Raw genomic sequence first — 26,721 nt, 5'->3', positions numbered from 1 at the left:
TTAGAAATGCAGAATCCTGGGTCAGCCCAGGCCTATTGAATCAGAGCCTGGTTATTCATATACATAAGAAAGTTTCTGAGGCATCTGTCTAGGAGCTTCCTGGACCCGGGATGAGGGTTTTCCCCCGGGCAAGACATGGATAACAACATCGGTCCTAGTAGACTGTACTCTTGGGTTTGGAAGGCCCCTTGTGAGGTCAGCCCAGCTATTTCCCAAGGTCCAGAGGGGGCCACAGCCCTGGCCTTTCAGGTGGATTCATTCATTCATTTCACAAATGTTTACTGTGGCACCATGTCAGGCATTAGGGATCAAACAATAAGTAAAAGCCAGACCTGGTCTCTGCCCTCTTGGAGCTTTCAGGCTAGCTGACAGGCAAGATTTTCCTGAAGAAGTGTCGCTTGAGTTGCATTTTGAAAAGGTCACCTTGGTGAAAAGAGGAAAGAAGCATATTTTAGGCCGTGGAACAGCTCATGTAAAGGCCCTGAAGCAAAACAGTGTATGGCTGGTTTGTAGAATGGAAAGGTCAGTGTGGCGAGAGTGCGGAGAGTGGGGAAGACCATTCCATCTGATGAGATGAGAGCCTCCAGTGAGGCCACTGGTGCCTGCCAAACCCCTTGAATAATGGGTTGCAGAGAACCCTAGAATGTTAGAAAGTGAGGGAACCTTGGGCTTCATTCAGACCTGAACCTGGCTTCAGGCCTCAGCTCCATGATAAATTAACTGTAAATGTAACCTTGAGTCATTATTTTCTTATCTGAAAAGTGTTGGGTCAGGGGTGCAAGAAGTGACACCTGCTTTGTCTAGACTGGGAGGGTGTCACATAAAGCTTCACGGAGGAGCTATTTTTATTAGGATACTCAATAGGCTGTTATAAAAAAGAAAAGAAAAGACCCCAAAATACAGAGGCTTAAACAAGAAACACTTTTATTTTTCTCATGTGAACATCTGAGTAGATGGTCCACAATACGGCAGCTCAGTGGTGGGGGAAGCCATGAGCCATCTGCCTTGTTGCACAGCCACCTTCAGCAGATCGCTTCTGTTTCATATGGACCAAAGTGACTGTTCCAGCTCCTGCCATCACATTTGCACTCCTCTTCCTTTTAAAGGCAAGATCCAAAGTTTGCACATGCCACATCTGCTCATTTCTCATTGCCAGAATTTAGTCATGTGACCACATGTAGCTGCAAGAGAGTCTGAGAAATGCAGTCTTTAACTAGGGAGCCAGCTAAAAATTCAATTACTATGTAAGAATAGGAGAATGGAGATTGGGGGCAACAAGTACTCTCTGCCACAGGGGGTGACCCGGGGTTTGTATATAAAGTTGGGAACCAGGGATCTCCAGGCTTCTTCTTCTGGCCTTGAGCTGCCCTAGCCTCCTTCACTGAATTCAACAGGGTCAGGCTCCATCTTGCTCCATAATCCGCCCCTATTCCTGCCAACTTCAGGAAGTCAACTCAGCCTGCAGAGGCTTTGGTAATGTAGGGTTGCAGTCATGGAAGTTGGGCAGGCCCCATCACACCATATGCTGGGTTCTAGGAGGGTTCCCAGCAGGCTGATAGGACAGGCTCAAGAAGAGGCAGGTTTCCACACCTCACACTTGTCAGCAGCTACCACTGCCACCCTTGCAGCTGGGAAGAGGCCAGTCTGGGGTGGGCAGCTGGCTGTGTTTTCATGACCTGTTCCTGAGCCAGCACCAGGGCTGGTCCCCAGAGTCAGGTAACCAGCTGGCAGCAGCAGCTGGGGTGGCTCAGGAGCTCTTTCCCACCAGATTGTCTGACTCTGAAAAGGCCAAAAGCAACACCAGCAAATTCTGGGGGCTTGTGCCCTGTGGGCTGTCTGGGCAGCTCATCCCAGCTTTCGCTGGCAATGGCTCCCTCCCCAGATCCCCTCCTGCTTCTTGCAGAGCCTTCTCCAACACAGCAGAAAATGGGCTGGTTTATAGAGAGGTTAATACAGATGAGGCTAGAAATTCAGTGCAAGTCTGCACAGTGAACAGTAGTTTCCTCAAGCCCTTCCCCATGCAGCATCGGAACATTGGAACTGATTTATATCTCTGAGAAAATTTGAGGGTCTCAGCAAATTATTGGGAAATTGACTCAAGAAAATACCTATAGATGCTGACATTTAGGGGGTTCTCAATGAAAAAGTCGGCTGGCCACCAAGTGTACTGGGTACCAGCCCTGTTCACATGCAGTCGACTCTTAAACAACACAGGTTGAACTATGCTTGTTCAACACATAACATTCACTTATACATGGATCTTCTCCCACCTCTGAGACAGCAAGGCCAGCCCCACATCTTCCTCCTCATCATCCTATTCATCGTGAAGACGACCAGGATCAATCAACACTTGTATGATGATCAGCTTCCGCTTAGTAAACGTATTTTCCCCTCCTCATGATTTTCTCTTTTTTTTTTTGAAACAGAGTTTCGCTCTTATTACCCAGGCTGGAGTGCAATGGTGCGATCTCGGTTCATCGCAACCTCCGCCTCCTGGGTTCAGGCAATTCTCCTGCCTCAGCCTCCTGAGTAGCTGGGATTACAGGCACGTGCCACCATGCCCAGCTAATTTTTTGTAGTTTTTTAGTAGAGACAGGGTTTCACCATGTTGACCAGGATGGTCTTGATCTCTTGACCTCATGATCCACCCGCCTCAGCCTCCCAAAGTGCTGAGATTACAGGCGTGAGCCACCGCGCCCGGCCCATGATTTTCTTAATAGCATTCTCTTTTCTCTAGCTTACTATATTATTAGAATACAGCATATGTCACATATAACTACAAAATAAGTGTTAATCAATTGTTTATGTTATTGGTAAGGTTTCCGGTCAACAATAACCTATTAGTAGCTAAGTTTTGGGGAAGTCAAAAGTTATACATGGATTTTCAACTAACATGAGTGTTCCTGTACACCCCTTATCTTGCACAGGTGTGAATGTGACTGTAGGGTACACTTCTAGAAAGGGGATCACACCCTCTTACCACACTGTAACATGGGCATTCAACCTAATCCCCATGTTGTCCAAGGGTCAACTGTAATCAGAGCTTCAGCCTTAAATATGAATGGACAACCAACTATCACTAGGTATTGCAAGAGAGCCTTCACTATGAAAAAGGGAAACCAAAATTAACAAGAAAAAATTGTTTTAAATACTCAGATACTACAGAAAATGGAATACATATATACAAATATATCTTTTGTCTCTTTTATATAATTTTCCCAGAAAAATATCACAACCTTTGAAACAAGAATACAATGCTATGAGAAAAAGTAATGTTCACAAAATAAGAAACACTCTTGAAAATTAAAATCATGGGTCGGGTGCTGTGGCTCACGCCTATAATCCTAGCACTTTGTGAGGCCAAGGTGGACAGATCACCTGAGGTCAGGAGTTTGAGACCAGCCTGGCCAACAAGGCGAAACCCCATCTCCACTAAAAATACAAAAAGTAGCTGGGCATGGTGGCACATGCCTGTAATCCCAGCTACTCGGGAGGCTGAGGCAGGAGAACTGCTTGAACCCAAGAGGCGAAGGTTGCAGTGAGCAGAGATCACGCCACTGCACTCCAGCCTAGGTGACAGAACGAGACTCTGTCAAAAAAAAAAAAAAAAAGAAAATTTAAAATGATAGCAACCTATGTAGTATCCTTGCTAAAAATATTTAGTCTGAATCTAACCACCATCTAACTTCCAGTCTCTAGTAAACACAGTGGTAGAGAAATTAATAACATCATGAGGAAACAATCAGATAAAGGACATCCTACAATCAGAATATAGGACATCCTACAAAACAACTTGCCTATATCTTTAAAAAGTCAATGCTATGGGGAAACAGAAAGATAGGAAGACTATGATAGATTTTAGAAAGACTATGGAGACCTAACAACCAAATGGAATCAGATAAGATCCCGGTTCAAATAGACCAGTTACAGAAGATAATTTGGGCACAATTTAGGAAATTTAAATATGAATTTTAAAGATATTAGAAAATCACTGTTAATTTTCTTAGGCGTGATAATCGTGGTATGATGACGTAGTAGAATGTCCTTACTCTTAGGATCTGCAGACTAAAGTATTTAACACTCAAGAATAATGTGTTCTAGGGTGCACTAAAATCTCAGAATTCGCTACTGTGTATAGTTCATCCATGTAACAGAAAACCATTGGAACCCTAAAAGCTATTGAAATAAAAAAAAACTAATAAAAAGAGAATAATGTTGTCTACAAATTTCTTTGAAATGGTTCTTCCAAAGTGTACATGCAGTATATAGATATATAATTAATTGTTCATTCTTGTTTCACACTGTCTAATACAGTAGCTACTAGTCACTTGTGGCTACTAACACTTGACATCATCTGAACTGAGATGTACTGTGATGACAAAATACACACTAGATTTTAAAGGCTTAGTATAGAAAAGGAATGTAAAATATCTCATTAATAATTTTATGACTGGGTGCAGGGGCTGACGCCTGTAATCCCAGCATTTGGGAGGCTGAGGTGGCTGGATTACCTGAGGTCAGGAGTTCGAGACCAGCCTGACAAATATGATGAAACCTTGTCTCTGCTGAAAATACAAAAATTAGCCAGGCTTAGTGGCATGTGCCTGTAATCCCAGCTACTTGGGAGGCTCAGACAGGAGAATCACTTGAACCTAGGAGGCAGAGGTTGCTGTGAGCCAAGATTGTACCATTGCACTCCAGCCTGGGCAACAAGAATGAAATTCCATCTCAAAATAAATAAATAAATAAATAAAATCCATTTCATATAGAAATAATATTTTGACATAAACAACATATATTTTAAGTTAATATCACCTGTTTCTTTTTACTTTGTTAATGTGGCTACTAGAAAGTTTAAAATTATGTGTGTGGCTCACATTGTATTTCTATTGAATAGCACTAACCTAGATAGAGAGGAAAAATATACTATTTTATTGAAATATTTATATTATCATTTAAGTATACTATTTTTTCAACTTTTCTGTATATTTGCAATTCTCTTAATGAAAAGTTGAGAAAAAAAGAAACAAAATAAAAATAAAATAGAAGAATTTTTTTTTAAATTCAGTCTCTGTAGAGACTGTCAAAAATTGCCAATGCCAACTATATTTCAAGTCATCATGGCGGGGTATTGGGAAAAGTTTTCAATTAGCAATAATTGCACCTCGGATAAACCTCATTGGCTACGATACTTCCACTGCACAAAGCTGGTAGAAGAATTTTTTAAAAAATCAATTAGAAGGTTGAGAAATAAAAATTAGAAAATCCTCTCAAAAGTAGGAGAAGACAAAAAGCAATGATTAGAAAACTAGGAGACCAATCCAAGTGGTCCCACTCAAAAAGATAAAACTTAATAGGCCCAGAAAGGAGCAAAGGGCATGAGCTTCTCGATTGAAGGGGAGCTCCAAGGACCAGCATGGTGAATGGAAAAATATACCAACCAATGCACTGGAAACAAAGATATTCTAAAGAATGTATATACAGAGAGAGAGAGAAAGGGCAAGTGAGAGAGAGAGTGAGAGAGAGAGAGAGAGAGAGAAAACAAGCCATATACAAAGGCCCAGGGATTAGTATGTCACTGAACTTCTCCACAGCCATAAAGGAAGCTGGAAGACAAAAGAAAAAACTCAACATTTTGAAGAAAAAAAATTTTAACTTGAACCCAGGAGGCGGAGGTTGCAGTGAGCCGAGGTTGCGCCATTGCACTCCAGCCTGGCGCCTGGTGACGGAATGAGACTCTGTCTCAAAAAAAAAAAAAGAAAAAGAAAAAGAAAAAAAAAATTAAGCCTAGATTTAGATACCCAGCCAAACTATCAGTCAAGCTTGAGGGTAGAAAAAAGATATTTTTAGACATACAAGATCTCAAAAATTTTATCTTCCTTTAACTATTTCTCAGGAAGCATTGAAGCATCTATTGAAGGAAGCTTTTCACCAAACAAGAAAGTAAACAAGAAAAGGCAGATGGCATTGGATTAAAAAAACAGGGGCTCCAACGTAGGATAGAGGCAAAAGGAATTCCCAATTAATGGGGAAGCAATGCTCCAGGGTAGTAGGTATGCAGCACACCTAGAGAGCAACCATCCACCCAGGAGCAGAAAGATGATCAACCCTGGAAGAGATGTTGGCAAGGACACAAGTGGGACTAACAGATAACCTATTTGAAAGAAGCTTTACAGCTATAGCAGGGTGTTTGGGAGCAATTAGTGCTAGGAACATACAAAACCAAGAAAGCACATGGAAAACAAATGTCATGCAAGAAAGAAAGGGCAATATAAGAACCTTATGTAATATTTATGCATTCACAATAACATAAAAACCAAATTGAGATTTAACCATAAATTGAGATCTTACTGTATTAGGAGGATAGGCAAAGGACGTGTGTTGGAGTGGAGAGGGGATAATCCTCACCTTTTGTTGTAGGAAGATAATCCATACTAACTAAATGGGATGAGAAAAATAATCATGGAATAAGAAAAAACAGTCAGATTATATTTTGAAAAAAAAAAGAAATAACTTGAAAGTCCAAAAGAGGTCACCTCTGGGGACTGGGGTTGGGGAAGCGTGAGGTAGGCAATTGCTATTTTCCATTGTAATCCAGGTAGTATTATTGGACTTTCTGAAGGTGTTTTTATATATCATTTTGCTAAAAATAAAAGTTGAATTAAAAGATAAAAAGAAAACCTAGGTCATTCACAGCAAGGCAAGTCACTGCCCAGAATTAAGGGTCATTTCAGATGTCACAGCCTATCAGCTGCCTACGTCAGCTCCTCCGGACATGGCTGGAGGGAGCCTTTTTGGAGAAACATTATCCTGCCTTGCATTATCCCCATGACTCATAGGTTCCCATTGTTCCCACACCCACACCGCTCTCCTGCCACAGGGATGTGTGTGTGCTGAGGTGGGGAGGGGGCAGAAGGAACTTTCTTGTACTCTTTGTTTACTGCACACTGCTCCACTCCCATCCCCAGGAATACAGGCTTCCTTGCCAGGGACCAAGTGTCAGGCATGGGGCACCAGGTGCCAAGAAGGAGAAAAAACAATCTTAAAATATCACTCTCACCGCTCATTGTGGAAATTTGGAATCACATGGTTGAGTCAGGCCTTTGAGATCAACTTGTCAACATTTCCATAGGTAGACACCTACAATTTGCCTGAGCACTTTCAGTGACTGGGATTTCAATACCTCAGTGAGATGTTGTTGGATATTCAAGGCAAAGTGAGGGGCACAGCAGGGTCTTTTGCACCTATAGGCTTTTGCATGTTCTCTGTGCCTAGATGGGTCAAGGCTCTTTGAGTGCCAATAAACGTATTAGTTATAAAAGGTGAAGGTCAATGTTAAGACACAAATCTCAAGAGAACCAAGGCCTGCCTGGCTTCTGTCTCTTCCTCTCTTGCCAAGTGCCAAGGTTTGATTGACAGTATCTGTAAGGCCGGTTGCCTCACCGGGAGCTTGGATGCACACCCCACCCCCCTCTTTTTTCTGAAAGCTCAGACATGCTCGGGCATGTTCCCTTCTCCCCTTCTCGCACAGCCTAGCCTTCCCTTAAAGAACCCAGTATGCAAGCGGGTTCTTGTGATTCTAGCCAATAGCAGCCAAGGCTTCCTAGCCAATAGCAGCCAAGTAATTCTAACCAATAGCAGCCAAGTCCTGTATGCAAACAAAGGCTTGTAACCTTACCCAATAGTAGTCCTGCTCTCCCACAACCAATCGAGCTCCTTCACTCCCTATAAAACCCTATGTCTGAGAGGAGTCCGTGCGACTTCTCCGGCCCCTCCTGTCGGACCACAGAACCTGGCCTGGGAGCCTGAATAAATTCCTTCATATTGCATCTTCTTGTATTGGCCTCAGTTTCTTCTTTTTAAACTCGGCAAGAACCCAAGAACAAACCTTACAGTATCCACTCCAAAATTCATCTTGAAACTTAATTCCCAATGCAACACTATTAAGAGGTATGGACTTTGGGAGGTGATTAGGTGGGGCAGTGTGTACCATCATTCCTTCCCTCCTGGGAATGGGTGACTCCTTGAAGTTCCAGGGAGAACTATGACTGGACCATGGTCACTTTCTAAGTCATATCTGGACAATGTAGTGCCTCTCTCTCCTGCTCCCTTAGGGAAACTCCAGGCAGCCATATATCTGGGATTTACCAGGGATTCAGCTTAACAGGAATAACCTCTTACATTCCCGCAGTGCTTTCCAATCCTTTGTCTCTCCCAACCTTCCCAGAATCTAGTGAAGGAGAGATATGTATTCCTAGTTTGCAGGTGAAAATCTGGCCGCTCAGGCTGGGCATGGTGGCTCATGCCTGTAATTCTAGCACTCTGGGAGGATGAGGTGGGAGGATCACCTGAGGTCAGGAGTTCAATACCAGCCTGACCACATAGAGAAACCCTGTTTCTACTAAAAATACAAAATTAGCCAGGTGTGGTGGCACATGCCTGTAATCCCAGCTACTCAGGAGGCTGAGGCAGGAGAATCACTTAAGGTTCTCCTGGAGGTGGAGGCTGCAGTGAGCCAAGGTCTTGCCATTTCACTCCAGCCTGGGCAACAAGAAGAAAACTCTGTCTCAAAAAAAAAAAAAAAAAAAAAAATCTGACCACTCATTGACTTGCTGAGGTCACAGGGCTATTGAGTAGGAGGATCTCATGCTGGATTTCAGACCCTCAAGCCTCATCCCTGCTTCAGGGCAGTCCTCCAGCCTCCAAGCTCCCATACTGGCAGTAAGCATCAGAAGAGTTGGAGAATCCAGCTTGGTCCATGTCTAAGGAAGAACCACTCTGAGATTCCTCCTTAACTGGCAGTGTTCCTCTTTCCTCCAGTGTCTTTCTGCCCCTGGTTTTGAGAAACCCCTTCATTATGGTCCAACTGGAGCTCCCCAGTACCCCAACTCAGAACACAATGTTACAGCTGAAGGGAATTCATTCCTTCGAGGAGCATCTATTGAGCACCTCTTGCGGGCTAAGCACCATTTTAGCCATTCAATTATTAACAAAAATCTAATGATTCAACTTTAATCCAATGGTCCTCAACCCTGGTTGCATATTAGAATCAACTGGGGCCAAGGCGGGTGGATCACGAGGTCAAGAGATCGAGATCATCCTGGTTAACATGGTGAAACCCTGTCTCTACTAATACAAAAAAATTAGCTGGGCATGGTGACGCGTGCCTGTAATTCCAGCTACTCAGAAGGCTGAGGCAGGAGAATTGCCTGAACCCAGGAGGCAGAGGTTACAGTGAGCCGAGATCGTGCCATTGCGCTCCAGCCTGGGTAACAAGAACGAAACTCCATCTCAAAAAAAATAAAAATAAAAATAAAAAATAGAATCAACTGGGGTTTTTCTAAGTGTGTCATCTAGACCCTACTCCAGCCAATGAAACCAGAATCTTTGTAGGGGTAGGGGTGGGGGTGAGGCTGGCTTTTAGCATTTGATTTTAAAACTCCCTAGATGATTCTGATGTTCTCCTAGGGTTGAGAACCTTTGATATAGTTGAAATGTGGCCTCCATCATGTCACAGAGGACACTGAGGCCCATAGAGGGGCAGTGCCTTCCCCAAAGACACAAGTCTGGGCCTGGTTCCTCTGTCTTCAAACTCTCAGTGCCCTTTCTGAAGATACTTGGTAAATATTTGTTGAAGGCATCCATAAATGAAAGTGGAGTGGGAGGGAGAGAAGGTGGTAAGTGTGGTAGATATATTTGAGATGTGTTCCCTACCCTCAATCCCTACTGAAGATGGGTCAGCCTAGATAGCTGTCTTTGAACCATGTGACCCACCTTGGCAAAGCTGACTAGGAGAGGAAACCTGAACCAAGATAGCCCCATAAGAGGACCTGGGAAGGTATTTGAAACGAGATGCCATGCACTCTTACCTTTGAGGCAGGTTAGAATCCCCATTTCTCCAATGAAGAAATAGAGGCTCGGATAGGTGACGTGACTTGCCTGAGTCATGCAGCCAGGAAAGGGACTGGAATTTGAGGCAGTCCAAGAACAACTCCTCCCCTCCCGTCTCACTGGGAAGATGGAACAGGCACCCATAAAACATCTAGAGAACACGTTAGCAGCCACAGATGTGAAGTTACCTGGCAGACAGAGAAGAGCAGACAAGAAAACCTGGGAGGGCGGGGGACTACCAAGTGAATCCTTCCAGAAGGTTAGTGTAGAACCAGGCCACTCAATGGAGTAGGGACTTGAAGAAAATACTTCTCATGCACGTCTTGGGGTGCCTCTCCTGTAGCCAGGGTCTCTGGGGCTGAGAATTGGGGATGATACAGTGAGGACACTTTATATAGTGACCACTTTCACTAGCTCAAGGAAAGAAGAGAGTTTGTGATCACTATACAGCAGAAAATCTCAAGGAAATCCAGGAGAGGGATCAGCATCCCCTCGAAAGTCCTGGGACTGAGGGCTGAAAAGTGTCTTCCCTGTGGCCTCCAGTCCATTGCCAAGTTTGTGCCCAGATTGTGGGCTGCTCCCTGCCAGGAATGGAGTGCAGCAGGAATAGAAAGGCAGGTCAATTCCCAGGAGACTTGTCTGAGCCCCTTTGGCTCTAAGATTTCCCGACAGCCTTGCCTAACTTTCCTTAGCCTGCATGGCAGTCTAGACTACTTCCATCTAAGTGCCTCCCTCTCACAGGCACTGGGATAGAACTTGCATGATGGGCAGGCAGCGTTCCCAGCCTCTCTCTCATAGGTGTTTTCCTCAGTGCAATCCTCTCGGGTTTAATTTAGCCGTGGCATCTGCTTCTTGGAGAACCTGAACTAACACACTGTAGCTCTGTGTGGGTCATTAAGGGTCCCTGATTCCAACCCTACACAATGCCTTCCTCCACCTCCTACCACAAACACAGACACTCAGACGCACATGTATGAGTGTGAGAGTGGAAGCAAACAAAAAAAAGAGGGATGTTTTCTTTGGGCCCCCTTTTATAGTGCCAGGCACAGAGACTGTCAAAAAGTAAGTGCTCAATTAAGAGCTGTAATTGTTAGAGGGAGAGCACCACATGTGGCTGAAATGCTGGGAGCAAGCCCGATGGTCTGCAGGATGATGCCTGCCCTGATGGGTTGGGTTTGTACTATGGCTGGCTTGTGGGGTGAGACTGAGGAGCCCTGGACCTCTGTAGCAGCCACTTCTGACCGGGACCATGGACATCCTGTATAGAGTCATCCCTTCCTCTGCATTCGAGGGCAGGGAATTTCTGGAAGACCTTAGATTCCCTCCTGTGTTCCCTCCTTGCCTCAGGCACACTATCCTACTTGTCAGGCTGTGTGTTTCTGCTCAGTGATATGATCTTTGCAAAGCATTAGTCTGAATCTGAATCACTCAATAGCTTTCATCCAGTTGCCAGAACCTAGTCTTTGCTGAGAGGGTCTCCCCTTTAACTATAAAGAGACCCAGGACATGAAGACTTGTCTGAAGCCATGGTGCAGTTCAGCAGAGTGCAAGGCACCTCGTGGACTAGGCTCTGGGTGGTCTCAGATCTCCAGCTGAAGGCAGAAGTCCCTTTCAGCCTCCAGTTTGGACCATGACCCAAGAGCTTCTATGTACATTCAGGGGCAAGTACACACGGAATTTGCCCACTCATTACCCCTGCAGTTAGCTCCTACAGGCCTTGAATCTTCATCCCTCATCAGCAATGGTCTGAGGTGCCCAAGGGAGTGCAAGTGACAATTTTATGAATTACATTCTCCCTGAAATTCAGAGACTGTTTCTTCCTTTCCAGGTGGACAAAACCTCACAGTTCCCCACCCTACCCAGCCTGCACAGTCATTCCAGAGGAGGTCAGTGCAGTGATGTGCTCATGAATGTTTAATATCTGGTTCTCTGGAGAGCAGAGATTCCTATTTTGTAGTGTTTGCCCATTTCCAGGGTGTAAATGCTTGTACTATGGGCAGTTTTTAGCTACCAATATGATGTCACAAAACATCAAGTTGGAAAGAGAAACACAATAGCATACCATCATACACTATTTCCATATACCTGTAGAAGATGAAAAATCACCTCAAAAGCATGGATAATAGTAAGATGCAAAATAATTAAGAAGTAATGAATTTTACATAATTATGACCTTTGTTCTTAATACAATCGAAATGCATATTTATATAATTTAATTTTTAATAGTGGCTTCTTAAATTTCTGAAAAGTTAACCACCAGCTCCTATAAGCTGGTATAAATGGGTTCCAGGCCCCTGGATCAGAACATTTCCCCCGAAGTGAACTGCTGAGGGTGGGAATCTGAGCTGATAGCAAGAGGCAGGGGTCTAATTGCTCCAGGCCTGACTGCCAGGCAGCTGTTCATTTGCCCGCCATCACCAACATCAGGTGCTCTAGGCAACCTAGGAGAGACTCAACAAATACAGGTCATCTGAGTTAAATAATGTGTGATGTCAACACCTAAAGCAGAGCAGCTCAGCTGGCCAGAGCCGCAGGTGTAGGAATCAAAGAAGGAGGAGGAAGTTTTACATAATTGATGTCAACACAGATTCCAATGCAGAATGAAAACAGGTGGGGATGAATTGGCAGGGATTCGGGAAGCCCAGCTTCCTGGAGAGACCTGAACTTTGTTTGAGATTTCCAGCCGGGTGTTTCCAGAACCTGGATATTTCTAGGCTTTACCCCAGAACCCTTTGAATCAGAATCTTCCCAAGGTGGAGCCCAGAAATCCCCTGGTGATTCTTGGGTAGTCCCTGCATGGCTGGGATCTGCTGATTGCTCCACCTCACTGGTCTTGGAGATGAGGAGGGCAGACTCTGGGGAGTGGCTGGAGCTGCAGCCAGGACACTCTCTGTACACTCTTTGTGCTTGAGCAGGAGAGCTTTGCCCTGGCCAGCTTATATGGTAGTTAATAGCAGAGGCCCTGGATCCTTAGCTTAGAACCCAGGCTCCACCTTTAGTTGTTGTATAACCACTGTGAGCCTCAGCTTCCAAATGGGGTAATAACACTGTTGTGGGATTACAGAAGATCATGTGTATAAAGTATCCTGGGCAGTGCCTGTAAGTATCCTGTCAATGGTAGATGTGGCCATTAAGGTCATGCAACAGGACAGTAGCAGACCCCAGGCCCCCAATACTGTTTAAACATAGCAGGGAGAACTAGAGACCCTAAAGTAGAAGGGGCTTTGATAACTCAAAGGTACAAACTTTGATATTGCATAAGGAAAAGAGTCCCAGGTGAAGAGTTAGAGGACCTGGCGGCATTTGGTCTCAGCTCTGCCAATTATTGTGTTCGAGGGCAAAGAGTTTTAGTTTCCACGTAGCAGATGCTAAATTGGTGCCAGGTGGCCCAATCCCTCAGTCCATTTGGCATTTCGCCACTGCTGTAGTGCCACCTCAGAGTGCCCAGGTGTCTCCTTATCTTTCTACATCCAGGCTTTCTCCAAAACCTGGCAAAGGTCACATAACTCAGGGCAAGCCCAGCCAGTGTCCCAATTATCTATTGCGATGTAACAAACCACCCCCAAACTTCCAGGATTATGACAGCAATCATTTATTTTGCTCATGATTCTGCAATCTGTGGGCTGGCTGGGCTCCACTCTGTATGGCATCAGCTGGGCCTGGAGTGTTTAAGATGGCATCTCAGCGGGGCCAATTCTCTCTCTATGTGGCATCTCCATGGGCTAGTTCGGGGTTCTTCACAGTGTGAGTCTTAAGGTACTTGGATTTCTTACATTGCAGCTGGCTTCCACCAGAGCCCACAAGGGGAAGCTGCCAGGCCTTCTTAACACATGGGTTCAGAAATCACAGGAGTCACTTCCGTAATATTCCATTGACCAAAACAGTCCTGGGGACAGCCCATATTCAAAGGGAATAGATGCTGCTCGTGGCCAGTTCATTTTGCAGATAAGAATGTGAGTCCGGAGATACTATGGCGGTCATGTTTTAATAATACCACCTGTTGCACCCAGCATTTATGAAAGGAGGGTGGGGATGAATTTCCCTGGGGGCATCCTTAACCAACAAGGGTGGAATTGGTGGATAAATGCAGAAGGTCCCTGTCCTTCAGATGGACAAATCTGAGGTGTATTCTGTAGGTTTTTCAGGGGAGGTCTAGTGGGATTAAGCCCCAGTTACCTGCAGTTGAACCAGCTCAAAAATGCACATTTATGCCCTTTTCTTCTTTCCCCATGTTTATCTCTACATCCCTTTCTGCTACTTCTTTTGACCATCTCCCAGTTCTAGCCTTAGGCTTTGTTTTCCTAGAAAACCAAACCAAAACATTTATTAACTCATTTGGAAAAGGCCCTTAAATTGAGGCCTGTAAAATATTGTACCTGGCTCCCTGCTGTTGGCAATCCCACCCAGGAATGGGTGTGAAAGGGCTTTATGAACTGGAAGACTGGGCCCGGTGTGGAGGGTTGCTGGGAGCAGAGGTATTCCTGGGGGAACCATGGGGACTGGGGAGCTGCTGGGGTGGGAGGCCCAGCTCCCGGAATCATTTGGGAACAGTAAGCAGTGAAGATGGGGAGGTGGGGCAAGTGGAAAAGGGGGTGCCAACGACAGTGCTCCCTGGGGTGGGGAGAAATAAGATGTGCTGCATTCCAGTCCTGCCCTGAAGATTCAAGTGACTTGGCACGAGATAAGGTGACTCACCAGGCCAACTCAGCCTGTGACAAGGGCCCTTAAGATCATCCACCTGGCCTTGTGGGGACTCGCCCTCGTGGAACAAGCCTTGCCCCCTGATTTGGCCTCTGCCCCAGGAAGAGAGGGACTAAATTACCAGTGGGAGGGGCCAGGCCTCAGTTCATTTACCCTCCACTTAGTAAACATGGAAAAGCTGAGCCCTTCTCCACACTGGGCTCCTGGGAAGGAATCTGAAGGTGAACAAACCACTCCCTGTGCACTTTAGCGGTTCCCAGTCAGGAGAGGAGGCATGAAACCAGGAGGCAGGGAGCTGGCACAACATCAGAGGAGCTCGGTGGGACAGGGGTGTCTTGCTGAGGGAGGGGCTCTGGAGCACAGAGGAAGAGTGCCTGGCCAAGTCCGGGAGGGCTACGGGTAATTGTGGAAGTCTTCCCAGAGAAGCTGATCTCCATATCTACTCCCACTAGGTCTCAGGACTTACCCAAGAGAGAAAGAGGAAGAGCATCAGGGCAGAGGAAACAGCAAGGGCAAAGTGGCTGGAGCCCAGAGAGGTGGGAAAGGAGTGAGAGGAGGCTGGAGAGAGAGGTAGGGGGCAGAAGAGCAATGGGGAGCCCCTGAGGAGTTTAAAACAGAAGAGAAAGGGATCAGGTTTGAGTTTAGGCAGCTGGTTACAGAAATGGCCAGGTGAAGAGGAAGTCAGTATTAGAGGCAGGGAGACCAGCTGATGGGGCTCATTCATTCATTCATTCATTCAAATATCTGTGGACCCCCTACCAGGTGCCAGACCCTGTGCTGTTGTGGGGATCCATGTGAGGGGTCAGGTGGCCTGGACCCTGGTGATGTGGCCAACAATGGATAGACGGGGAGAGATTTTAGGCAGGGGTTTTCACTGTGTTACACAAACACATCCTGGAAATTCACAAGTTGTCATCTGGTTCCTGGACCAGTTGTGCATGAATTTGGAAACTAGAAACCTGTTATTTCAAGAATGGAGAGCTGAAGGACAGAGCTTGAGACCAAACCTCAGGGGCCTCATTTCTGGGGGCCCCACCCAGAGCTGTGCAGCCCAGCCTGCCTGTCCTTCCCTTCCCCGCCTTTCTACCCCAGGCTCATGAGAGCTTCAGATGCAATAGTGGCTGATGATGATCTTGCCTGCCTCTTTACAGTCAGAAGGTGAAGCCCAGATGTCCTGGTTTCTCTTCAACATCTCTGACAGGGAGCTAAATGCCTCCTCCAGGGTCATTCAGGAGGTCAGAAGCCCAGTGGAGACCCTGAGGGCCTTTGTGTTCCCCTCCCTATCGGATTAGACTCCTTGAGGGGAGACACTGTCTCCCACCTCCATCAGACTCTGGGTTCTCTGAGGTTGTCCCCCTGTCAGATCAGAAACTTGGAGGGTAGAATGAGTAATGGGAATGCAAGTCAGGGAAGCTGCTTTGCTGACACTTAATAGTTGTTTCCGCTTGGAAAAAATCCTAGCTGGGCGCCTGTAATCCCAACACTTTGGGAGGCTGAGGCAGGCAGATCACTTGAGGTCGGGAGTTTGAGACCAGCCTGACCAACATGGAGAAACCCCGTCTCTATTAAAAATACAAAATTAGCCAAGTGTGGTGGCTCATGCCTGTGATACCAGCTACTCAGGAAGCTGAGGAAGGAGAATCACTTGAACCAGGGAGGTGGAGGTTGTGGTGAGCCGAGATCGCACCATTGCACTCCAGCCTGGGCAACAAGAGTGAAATTCTGTCTCAAAAATAGAAAAGAAAAAATCCTGTATTTGTCTCAATTTCCTCATTGTAAAATGAGAAAAATTGTACATAGTAGGTGCTCAGTAAACATTAGTGGAACAAATGATGGAGAGTCCAGGTGATGCTGGTGGAGAACAGGTGCTAGTTTACTAGGACTGGGGAGAAGCCTGCTGGGAACAGAGCCCACGGGAGGAGGAGAGCTGCCTCCACGAGGACTCCAGTGCATCAGCAGGCCTCACCTATCCAATTATCTCTGCCCTGCATTAGAAATACATCAATGATGGCTGGACGCTGTGGCTCACACCTGTAATCCCAGCACTTTGGGAGGCCAAGGTGAGCGGATCACCCGAGGTCAGGTGTTCGAGACCAGCCTGGCCAACATGGTGAAACCCTGTCTCTATAAAAAATGCAAAAATTGCCTTCTCGCCTAACGCCGCCAACATGGTGGTATTCAGGTGCTTCATGGAGGTTGGCCAGGTGGCCTACATCTCCTTTGGACCTCATGCAAGAAAGTTGGTAGCGATTGTAGATGTTACTGATCAGAACAGGGCTTTGGTTGATGGGCCTTGCACTCAAGCGAGGAGATGGGCCATGCCTTTCAAATGCATGCAGCTCACTGATTTCATCCTCAAGTTTCCACACAGTGCCCACCAGAGGTATGTCCGACAAGACTGGCAGAAGGCAGACATCAATACAAAATGGACAGCCACACGATGGGCCAAGGAGATTGAAGCCAGAGAAAGGAAAGCCAACGTGACAGATTGTGATCGTTTTAATGTTACGAAGGCAAAGAAAATGAGGAACAGAATAATCAAGAATGAAGTTAAGAAGCTTCAAAAGGCAGCTCTCCTGAAAGCTTCTTCCAAAAAACCACCTGCTACTAATGGTGCTGCAGCTGCAGCTGCTGCTAGAGTTCCAGCAAAAAAGATGACTGCTGCGGGCAAGGAGGCTCCAGCCCAGAAAGCTCCTGCCCGGAAAGCCACAGGCCAGAAGGCAGCGCCTGCTCCAGAAGCTCAGAAGGGTCAAAAAGCTCCACCCCAGAAAGCACCTTCTCCAAAGGCATCTGGCAAGAAAGCATAAGAGGCAGTTATAAAAAATAATAAAGGTTCTTTTTGACTTGTTGGCAAATCTATTTAAGTCTTTGGATTTAAAGCCTGTTGTTGAGGCTAGGTTTAGGAGGCAGACTGATAGTAGGATTATAATAAACATTAAAGAATCAAAAAAAACAAAAAACAAAAATTAGCCAAGTGTGGTGGCTCACACCTGTAGTCCCAGCTACTGGGAAGCTGAGGCGTGAGAATCACTTGAACCCGGGAGGCAGAGGCTGCAGTGCAGTGAGCTGAGATCATGCCACTGCACTTTAGCCTGGGTGACAGAGTGAGACTCGGTATCCAAAAAAAAAAAAAAAAATACATCAATGACTTTAACAGGATTTTCCTGCCAGTGTCACCTCCAGTGACTTCCCACCTACCTGGGACATACTTGCCAGCCACCTCCACCGTCCCCAGTCCCATCCACTCTACAGCTCCCCAGATTGTGATGGGATGTTCCCCATGCCCTCACATGGTACCCTTCCCCTGTTCATGACCCTTTGGGAACTTGGGGCATCCTGGGCCCCACCCTTTGCACTAGCTGCTGCCCCACCTTCCCCACCTCCTCCCTCATACTCAGCAAGCTCCTGACTAACCCTGGCCACAGTGACCCAAGGCTGCACCTCCACCCAATCTTCGGTTTGTGCTTTATCATCTGTGAGCACAGTTCTGCAAAACTGCCTCAGTCCAGCTGGGTGCCCTTATAGATGAGGAGACGCACAGAGAGTGGGTGCCCAAGCTCTGGTCTCTACTGTAGATGGGCCAAATAACCTGGGCTGTTTGTCAAGGGGCTTTGTGAACAGGCCAAGTGCTGAATAAAGGTGGGGCTTACAGGGTTAAGGAACTGTGATTGCCTTGAGGATGAATGTGGTTAAAGCCAAACCAGAGAACTTTGGACCTGTGTGCAGTGGGGGCGGGAGAAGGGTGGTGGGGGGGAGCAGAGAGACAGCAAGAGGGAGGAAATGTGATGTTGGCAGAGAGGGAGGGATGGTATCGTTACATAATTGGCTGGTAAATACATATAATCCTTTGTAAACACATCCATACATCCATGCCCTCATGAAAATGGTCATAGAAGGGGCCAGTCCCCAGACAGTTGAAACCTGACAAAGCCTCCCTTTATATAGATGGAGACAGACGCCCAGCTGAGCATGGCACCATTCTTCCTTCACATTCTTTCCAGTCCACTGTGCCTACGCCCAGCCTCTACATCTCCTGCCCATCCCTTGAGTTCAGAAGGCCTGAGCTTTGCCAAAGTTCTCTGGTCACCTACCTGGAGACAGGAGTCCTTTCCAGAGATGGTGGGTGTGCCAGAAAACCACAGGCGGTGTTTTCCATCTCATCACGGTGGTAGAGGGAACAGACAGGAGCTGGGCTGCCTGGGTTTGAATCTAGGCTTCCTATTTTTACTGAGATTTTGCGCAAGGCAATCTCTCTGTGCCTGTTTCCTCATCTATAAAATAGAGATGTACTGCCCGCCTCATAGGGCTGTTGCCAGGTCAAATGAGTCTATTCACATATCATCCAGTGCAAGCATTTAGTGCCTGACAAAGTGGTGAGTGACACCCATTTGCCATGATCACCCTGCCTCTCCCCTTGCTCCTTCGACTCCCTCCTGATCTCAAACCTCCACTGCAATGTTCCTCCCGCATCCTTACCTCCCCCCAGAGGTCTGCCTCTCCCTGCTCTCTTCATCCCTTTTTGTTTTTTCCTCCCCTCCAGACCATCCAATCCTTAGTCCTCCCTACTCTCTGTGGATGCTCCCAGGGTCCCCTGCTGCTCAGAGGCCATAAGCCAACCCCTCTCTGCCCTGCCCCACACACAGCACACACCAAGCTGTCCTGTCCGCCTCATGTTTTATTGTAAAAATGTTAAAATAAATTACATTTGACATCATTGCCAGTATGTACATACAGTGTGTGCGATGCCAGGACAACCAGCAACAACATGAGTTCATTAAAACATTTCACAGAAAAATACGAGGCTGTTCCTTTTTATGTCCCTGCCGGGCGGCAGCCTCAACAAACGGCTAAAGGAGGAGTGGGGGCGTGGGCATGTGCTCATCACTGTCTTCACATGTTGGGGAGGTGGGCGCTGGCCCCACTGCCCCATAGTAGAGGGGCAGAGGGCACAGAGTGAAGGGGGCTGGGAGGGTCTGATGACTTGCCTCCTGCCCAGCATCCAGTAGCCTGCAGTGGATGCCCCTCCCACCTTTGCTCACCTCAGTGTCCCCTTCTCCACTTCTGCTTGGGGACATGGCCCTCGACATCATGGCCTTGGCTGAGGTCACCGAGCAAGGCCCAACTGAGTTGTGGGGCAGAAGGGCAGACACCGGACCTTCCAGTCCTTGGGACCCTGCTCTTTAACCACTGGCTCTGAAGCCAACAACAAATTCCAGGTATATAAAAACAGCAGTTTGTTAAAAAAAATAAAATAGAAAAATAAAGAATAACAAAAACATTCAGGACGCAGTGGGCCAGCCCCAGGGTGAACATCACGGAGAACCCAAGAACTCCAGTAGCAGCGAGTTCTGCCCACCCCTCACCAGAGAGTCCACGAACAGTTTCACATTATCTTTCGCTCCCCAGCCCAAATCCTTTCCTTTCTTAAACACACACGGGTACACATGTGTGCGTGCACACACACGCACTGCACATACACACATGCACATCAAACAGTAGCTGCAGAGAGGAGCTTGATTCACATATTTGACCACTGCCCATTTGTGGGCCAAGAGCAATCTGGCCTCACCCTGCCTGGCCCAAGTGGGCTGGTGGGAGGGGAAGGTGGGCGGTGAGGTCCTTGTTCTGGGCACAGGGAAGGAGAAGACAGCGGGGTGGGGAGTGCAGGTCCTCGGGCCAGGGGGTGGGGTGTGCAGTTCTCCAGCAGGCAGGAAGGGTAAGGCAGAATGAGCCAGAGCTGAGCATCACTCTTGCAGCTCCCTGGCCAGCAACCCCAGCAGTCCTGGCTTCCAGTAACTCATGCCTGCCATTCTCCCTCCCTCCTAGCACAGGCCCACAGAAAGCCTGTGTCTGCCATTGCTTGGTCTGAAACAGGGAACAGCGCTCTGGGCTGGGCCTGAGTGGACCAACAAGGAGGATGAGGAGGATGGGGACCTCCGGCCTGGGCCCACGTGGGACTTGTTTCCAGGCCCTGAGTCAGGACTGTTGGAGCCCCTGCCCTCATCTTACTCTCACCTCCAGCAGCCTCCACCCCCACTGCGGTTTGTAGTAGGTGCCCGACCCGACCAGCAGGCCCACAGCTGGGATGGGGACGGGCCCTGCGCCTGCTGACGTACGTACGGAAATGCCTGACCCCACGCACAGTGGTACCTCCCCAGACACTTCAGAGCTCCCTCTCCAAATGCTGAGCTCAGTAATACTGGTAAACTTAAACAGCTGAGGCCCTGGGTCCTAGAGAACTGTGTGACCACCAAATGCCAGGGCAAAGACCCTGCAAGCAAGGCCTCCTCAGGGTCAGTGCTGCCCACCTGTCTGGCCAGCCTGCATGTCTTCACATTGTGAGATACACCAGTTAAGCTCAGGACAGATGCCCCCACAGCCAGGGTATGGTTCAGCTGGAGAACAGAGGCCCCGTCCTGGGTCTGCATCTAACTGGGGATGATGGAAGGTAAGGAAGGCCCCTGGCCGTCTCTCCCAGTTCCAAGGCTGTCCCCCACCAGAGGCCAGGGGTCCTGGCCATTTCGGGCCACCCCAGGGTGAGGGGGCAAGAGGCCGTGAAAGGTGGGGTGGGGAGCCGGCCCCGCCTCACGTGCCCTTGGGGCTGTTAGCCTTGTTGTACTCATTCATCAGCTGTTCGTAAGGCACGGAGAGCTCTGACTCGGTGCTGGTGAAGGTGGACTCATCGGAGGAGGGGATCTCGCCCATGTTCAGGGTTGCCTTGGCTTCGGCCCCCTCCTGGGGGCTCTCCTCCCCTGCCAAGTTGTCCTCTAGTGAGGACTTGGAGGTCTCCTCATCCAAAAGGCCAGCCTCCTCATTCACAAAGGTGATGCTGGTGTCCTGGAAGATGAGTGGGTGGTAGTCCTGGACGTCCCATGGCTCACATTCCTCGCTGATGCGGTCCAGCTGGTTCATGAACACCTCGGGGGCAGGGGAGCTGTCCTCAGGGGCCCGTGTCACCGCCTCCTCACCTGGGGGCCTTGATACATGGCCTTTGCTCCTCAATGTCTGTGACACCTCTTCCAAGCTGGGCACCCGGTTCTTGGAGTAGACCACCAGGGGCACCAGGGAAGGGGGCAGTGCTGGCAGCCCACCACCTTGAGGCCCCAGCCCTGGGCCCGGGCCCGGGCCCCTCTCCCCACCCCCGCTTGTCTTCATGGCCTTCTTCCCAATCTGCTTGATGAGATCATTGTAGGTCTCTTCCTTCTTGGAAAGAAAGCTGAAGATGTTCACGTCCTTGGAGGCTGCACTCCCCTTCACCTGCAGGGCCGTCCGGGAGTGCGGGGAGCTCTCGAAGGACTCCTTCCGTCGCCGCCGCCGCTTCTTAATGGCTTTGTGGACTTCCACAAACATGCTCACCTTCCAGTTGACAAAAAGGGACAGCCAGGCCAGCCCCAGGTAGATCCAGAGCTCCACGAAGTAGCGGTACAGGGCATGGTAGTTGGCGCTGGGGTTCACACCTGAGTGGACAGGAAGTCCAGAGGTCAGGAAGAGTTAGCAGAGCCTGGCCAATGGTGTGTGATCTAGCAGGGGTCAGGCCAGAGCACATGAGTGGGGTACAGTGGGATAGAAAGGGGTCTGTTCTAGACCCTGGACTATATCCCATCTTTCCACAGGGCTTGGGCCCGCCGTCATTCACGATCCCATCCCAGTCTCCAGCCTATCTCTGAGTCTCAGTCTCAGACAGGCCAGGCGCGGTGGCTCACACCTGTAATTCCAGCACTTTGGGAGGTTGAGGCGGGTGGATCACCTGAGGTGAGGAGTTTGAGACCAGCCTGACCAACATGGTGAAACCCCATCTCCACTAACAATACAAAAATTAGCCGGGCATGGTAGTGGGCACCTGTAATCCCAGCTACTCAGGAGGCTGAGGCAGGAGAATCACTTGAACCCAGGAGACAAAGGTTGCAGTGAGCCGAGATCATGCCACCGCACTCCAGCCTGGGCAGCAGAGAGAAAGATTCCATTTCAAAAAAAAAAAAAAAAAGTCAAGATAGTGACTCCTTGAAGGAAGCTAAAGGGACTTTGGGGTACTGGCAATGGCAATGTAACCAACATGTGGGTCAAGAAATAGTTCATGAGTATTTGCCTTTCTGTTGATTCTTCTACCATCCCCAGCTGTTCTGTATATATGGTACAATTCAGTTAAAAACTGAACAGATGGATATTATACAAGGGAGCCGCCAGCATCCTCCAAGCTGGAGCAAGACTCACACTGGTGGATTACAAACGAGGCTGGTGGTTAGGTCGAGATGACCCAGGAAGCATCGACCCTGGCAGGAAATACTGGGAACCATTTTTATTTTCCTTGAAGGTCTGCTTTGCCTCCCTGACTTCCTCTTCCTGGCTGACTCAGATCAGCTCTCCCCTGACCTGGAGGAGGGCCGTCTGCTCTACAACCCTCTCCTGCTGCAGGGAGCCCTCTTGGATTATCCTCTACAGCTCTGATGGTTCTCCTAAACCCCAGGATTATTTGAAATATCTTACATGACTACACGTACAGGCATGGTGACCTGTATTCCATTTGCCCCCTCGACTAGACAGGGGCAACTTACAGAAGGGACCTGGAGGAAAGGGGCTACCTTTCTCATCAGACTAGAGGTTCCTCCAGGTGCTGTCTCTCCTCCCCTGACCAGGCTCAGATAGCAGGTGCCCTGAGTGGTCCTGTGAATCCTGCTCAAGTCTGTCCATCAAAAGCAGAGTTTGATGATGACAGTAATGAGGGCACACACTGATATAGACAGGCCATACCCTCAGCACTCGTGAATAGTGATTATTATTTTTACTAATTTTACAGATGAGGAAGCTGAGGCAGGGGGTTGGTGTCTTGCTGGGGTTGAGAAAGTATGGCTAAATGTATATCTGTACTTCCCTAATACCAGAGGCATCTCCTTAATCTGCTCTGGGCCTCGAAGGCTGGGCAATGGCAGGGTTGTGCCTTGCCCATATGTACCATCCAGGACAGCGGGCCCAGATTGGCCAGGGTCGGGGGAGTGTTCATGCCTCTCTTTCCTGTTCCTCCCCCAACTCAGCCAGCCGCTCCCAGATGCCACATATATCAAATCAAGCACAAGGCTAGTGGCCTCCCACAGCCCTCTGGGCAAAAGGGAGGGGGTAGAGAACTGAGGCCTCTGGAGCAGAAGTTGAGGTCACTGGGGTGCTGGGTCAACAGGGTCAAACAGGGTATCAAGAAGATTAAGAACCAAGATGCTGTGCAGGCCACAAGCACAAGCAAGTACACACATGGATGGGGCCAGCTGGTAACAGGCCTTCAGACAAAGGTGCCAAAGAACCTCACTGCTTCCCTGGGTTAAGCAGGGGAAGAGTGTCAGGGCTGAGGGGTGGGGAAGGGCAGCTGGGGAGAAGGGCTCCCTTGTCTTTAATCTGCCTATAACAGGAGCAAGGCCCCAGGCCTCTCAGCCATGCCTCCAGGACAAGCTCCCTCTGCTCTTGTGAAAGACAAAAAGCTGCTGAGGGCATGGAGGGGGCACTGGTGGGCTCAGGGGTTCCCTGGGTAACAAGCACCAACCCGTAGGCAGAAGGCCCTACTTGCAAGCCCCCCATGAAGCCAAGCTCAGGAGTCAGGGGAGAACAGATAGGAGATCAGAGACTGAGCAGAAAGGAAAGGAGGAGGAAGAAAGCCATGTCTGAGAAGAGAAAGGGAACAGAGAGAAGAGTCTTCGGCCATTATTCCATGTCTTGGCTTCCTCTTGCAACTGGCAGAGTGGGTTGAGAATCCCACTGGGTAAGAGAAGTGCCCACAACACGGAACCCTACCAGGGGCCTCCCCAACATAGGTCTGCTGCGCTGAAACCAAAGAAGCAGAAAAAGAGGTAGGAGGCAGAGGTGGGGACTCACCGGCCACAAAGTCACCGAAGCCAATGGTGGAGATGGTGATGAAGGAGTAGTAGAGGCCCTCGATGTAGTTCCACCCCTCAGTCACCATGAACACGAAGGGTGGGATCACCAGGTGGACTAGGACGCCCCACACGATGAAGATGACTGTGCACGTGATCTGCGCCTTCCGCTGATGGGGAGCAGGAGGTCAAGTCAGACAACAGTGGAGAGACTTGGAAACCCAGTCAAGGCACCCAGAGGGCTGGGGAGGCAGCTAGAGGAGAGGCTAGCTGGGTACCCAGCCTGACCCAGGAGGGCAAGGAGCGCTGAAACTGCCCTCTTACACCCCTGGTCCAATTCTTGGAGCCTTCCTGTCCTCCCCTCACCTGTGATGGTTCCCCCATCTCTGCTAGCATCCAGGGTAGGGGACGTACCAGACTCACACCTCTCTTGGTAAGGAACTGCCCTAGTCTCTTGGCGCGTCCCCCGAAGAACTTGCCCAGAGCACTGATCCATGTTAGGCAGAGTGGTACCCCGAAGAGACCATAGAAGACGCAGAAGAGGCGACCGGCGGGGGTCTTAGGAGCCACATTGCCGTATCCTGAGGAAGGAGAGAGTGAGACCGAGAACAGGAGGGGTGGTCGAACCAGAGGGGGCCTGGCTTCCAACACACACACAGCCCATTCTCTAAGATAAATTGATACTAATCTATTATCAGTACTTAAGTAATAACATTTCCCTTGATCATACTCTGATCATGATCATTGATAAAGCAATTATGATGACATGGGCCATATCTCCTCCATGAAACGAGGAGCTCCCTGAAGGCAGAGACTAAACCTGGTCAACAGGTCTTCCACTAGTCCACATGGTACAACTGTGCAAGTTACAAGACACGGTCTTTGTGTAGATTCCCCAGAAGCACTGTGGTAGATGGTCTCCAAAGATAGCCATCCTCAATTCCCTCCCTTCTTATGCAACTGCTCACATCAAGGTGTTGTCTAATCCTCTTCCCTTGGAATCTGGGCTTTAGTGGCTTACTTGGCTATAGAATTAGTCTAGGCAGCAGAAGTGACACTGGACAGGTGAGGTCTAAGAACCCTGCTGCTTTTTGCCTTGACTCCCAAACAAATGCGGAGGCCTTGTATTTTCATCCCCAGCTGAGCTCCCAGCCAACAGCCAGCATCAACTGTCAAACCTGTGATGGGAGGAGCCATCTGGGCCATCAGATGAGTTGGGCTTTCAGAAGAAGACTCCAGCCGAGCCATTGTTTGACGGCCACTGCAATGGGGAGCCCAAGCAAGAACCGGCCAGCTGAACCCAGTCAACCCACAGAATGGTGAAACACAAGCTGTGTTTTGAGCCAAACTTCTGGACTGGTTGGACACCCAGCTTGGTAAGTAGTCATGATCTGGGTTTGTGCAATGAGCAACCTGCTTAATCTCTTGCATGGCTCTGGCAATGAGGCTGTATCATTGTTTCTGCTCAAAGGGCCCAGGTTGAGACTCATGGAAACCTTCCCATGCATGATCAGCTATCAAGGACTTACTAAATGCCTAAGAAAGTATCAAAAGGATAGCCTGCAACTGGCCTGATTATACCCCCAACAAGACTGAGTGACCAGAGCTGGGTTTCTAGAAAGGTTCTGAGGAGCTAGGGCATGGATGTGGGTGTCCTACAGGTCCCAGACTTACCAATGGTGGTGATGACAGTTGCTGCAAAAATCATTGCATTGGGCCAGTTCCAATTGTTGAAGGTCTGGTTCCCTGTTATGGCCACACCCTGTCCTGCAGCATCAGATACCACCTAAAATGAGAAACAGTAAAGGTCAGAGCTGAGGCCACACTTAACAGATGCCGAATGACAGAACTGCACTACACTCTTTGTAAACATTCTCATTTAATCATCCTATAACAAGGTGGCAGTGTCTCCATGTTACAGATGAAACATTGTATAGAGGATCAGAGAGGTTACCTGTTTTGCCCAGGGTAAAGATATGAACCCAGGCAATCTGGCTCCAAAGTTCATTCTTTCACTGTGTCAATGCTTCTCTAACTTACTAGCATGTACCAGAATCACCTGGAAATCTTGTTCAACAGACTGCTGGGCCCTACTACCCTGAGTTTCTGATTTAGGAGGTCTAAAAAGAGCATTTCTAAACACATTCCCAGGTGATGCCATGGACAGGGACCACACTTTGAGAACCACTGCACTAGATTATTCTGCCTCTCAAAAAAAGCACAAAGGCAAACACACACAGGAGGTCCCCTGTGCCCCACCCAGTCCTCCATGGTG

The 26,721-nt window shown here is 48.4% G+C and overlaps 2 protein-coding genes and 1 non-coding gene across 4 annotated transcripts in view; 1 reads left to right on the top strand and 2 right to left on the bottom strand.

The window, feature by feature from the left end:
• Positions 1 to 5,068: 5,068 nt before the first annotated feature.
• On the bottom strand, positions 5,069 to 5,209 carry LOC135268434 (U4 spliceosomal RNA). Its single transcript, XR_010336763.1, has one exon. It is a non-coding gene; the product is annotated as a U4 spliceosomal RNA (small nuclear RNA).
• Positions 5,210 to 16,760: 11,551 nt separating this feature from the next.
• Positions 16,761 to 17,399, top strand: LOC105725347 (large ribosomal subunit protein eL14-like). Its single transcript, XM_064360382.1, has one exon. It carries the CDS (start codon positions 16,761 to 16,763, stop codon positions 17,397 to 17,399), a length of 639 nt encoding a protein of 212 aa, XP_064216452.1.
• A 1,855-nt stretch (positions 17,400 to 19,254) lies between these two features.
• The window catches only part of KCNK5 (potassium two pore domain channel subfamily K member 5), a 39,702-nt gene continuing 32,235 nt past the window's right edge, over positions 19,255 to 26,721 (bottom strand). For both annotated transcript variants that reach the window (XM_012464355.2, XM_012464356.3), the window contains exons 2-5: positions 26,121 to 26,232; positions 24,861 to 25,027; positions 24,448 to 24,616; positions 19,255 to 22,049 (exon numbers count right to left, since the gene is read on the bottom strand). In XM_012464355.2, coding sequence (XP_012319778.1) covers positions 21,178 to 22,049; positions 24,448 to 24,616; positions 24,861 to 25,027; positions 26,121 to 26,232 — 1,320 coding nt within the window. In that variant the 3' untranslated portion in view covers positions 19,255 to 21,177. The remainder of the gene's footprint in view (positions 22,050 to 24,447; positions 24,617 to 24,860; positions 25,028 to 26,120; positions 26,233 to 26,721) is intronic.

This window comes from Aotus nancymaae, unplaced genomic scaffold (genome assembly GCF_030222135.1).
Source record: "Aotus nancymaae isolate 86718 unplaced genomic scaffold, 86718_ANA_hifiasm-v0.15.2.pri h1tg000040l, whole genome shotgun sequence".
Lineage (NCBI taxonomy): Eukaryota > Metazoa > Chordata > Mammalia > Primates > Aotidae > Aotus > Aotus nancymaae.
This window is presented reverse-complemented; position numbering and strand designations above follow the sequence as displayed.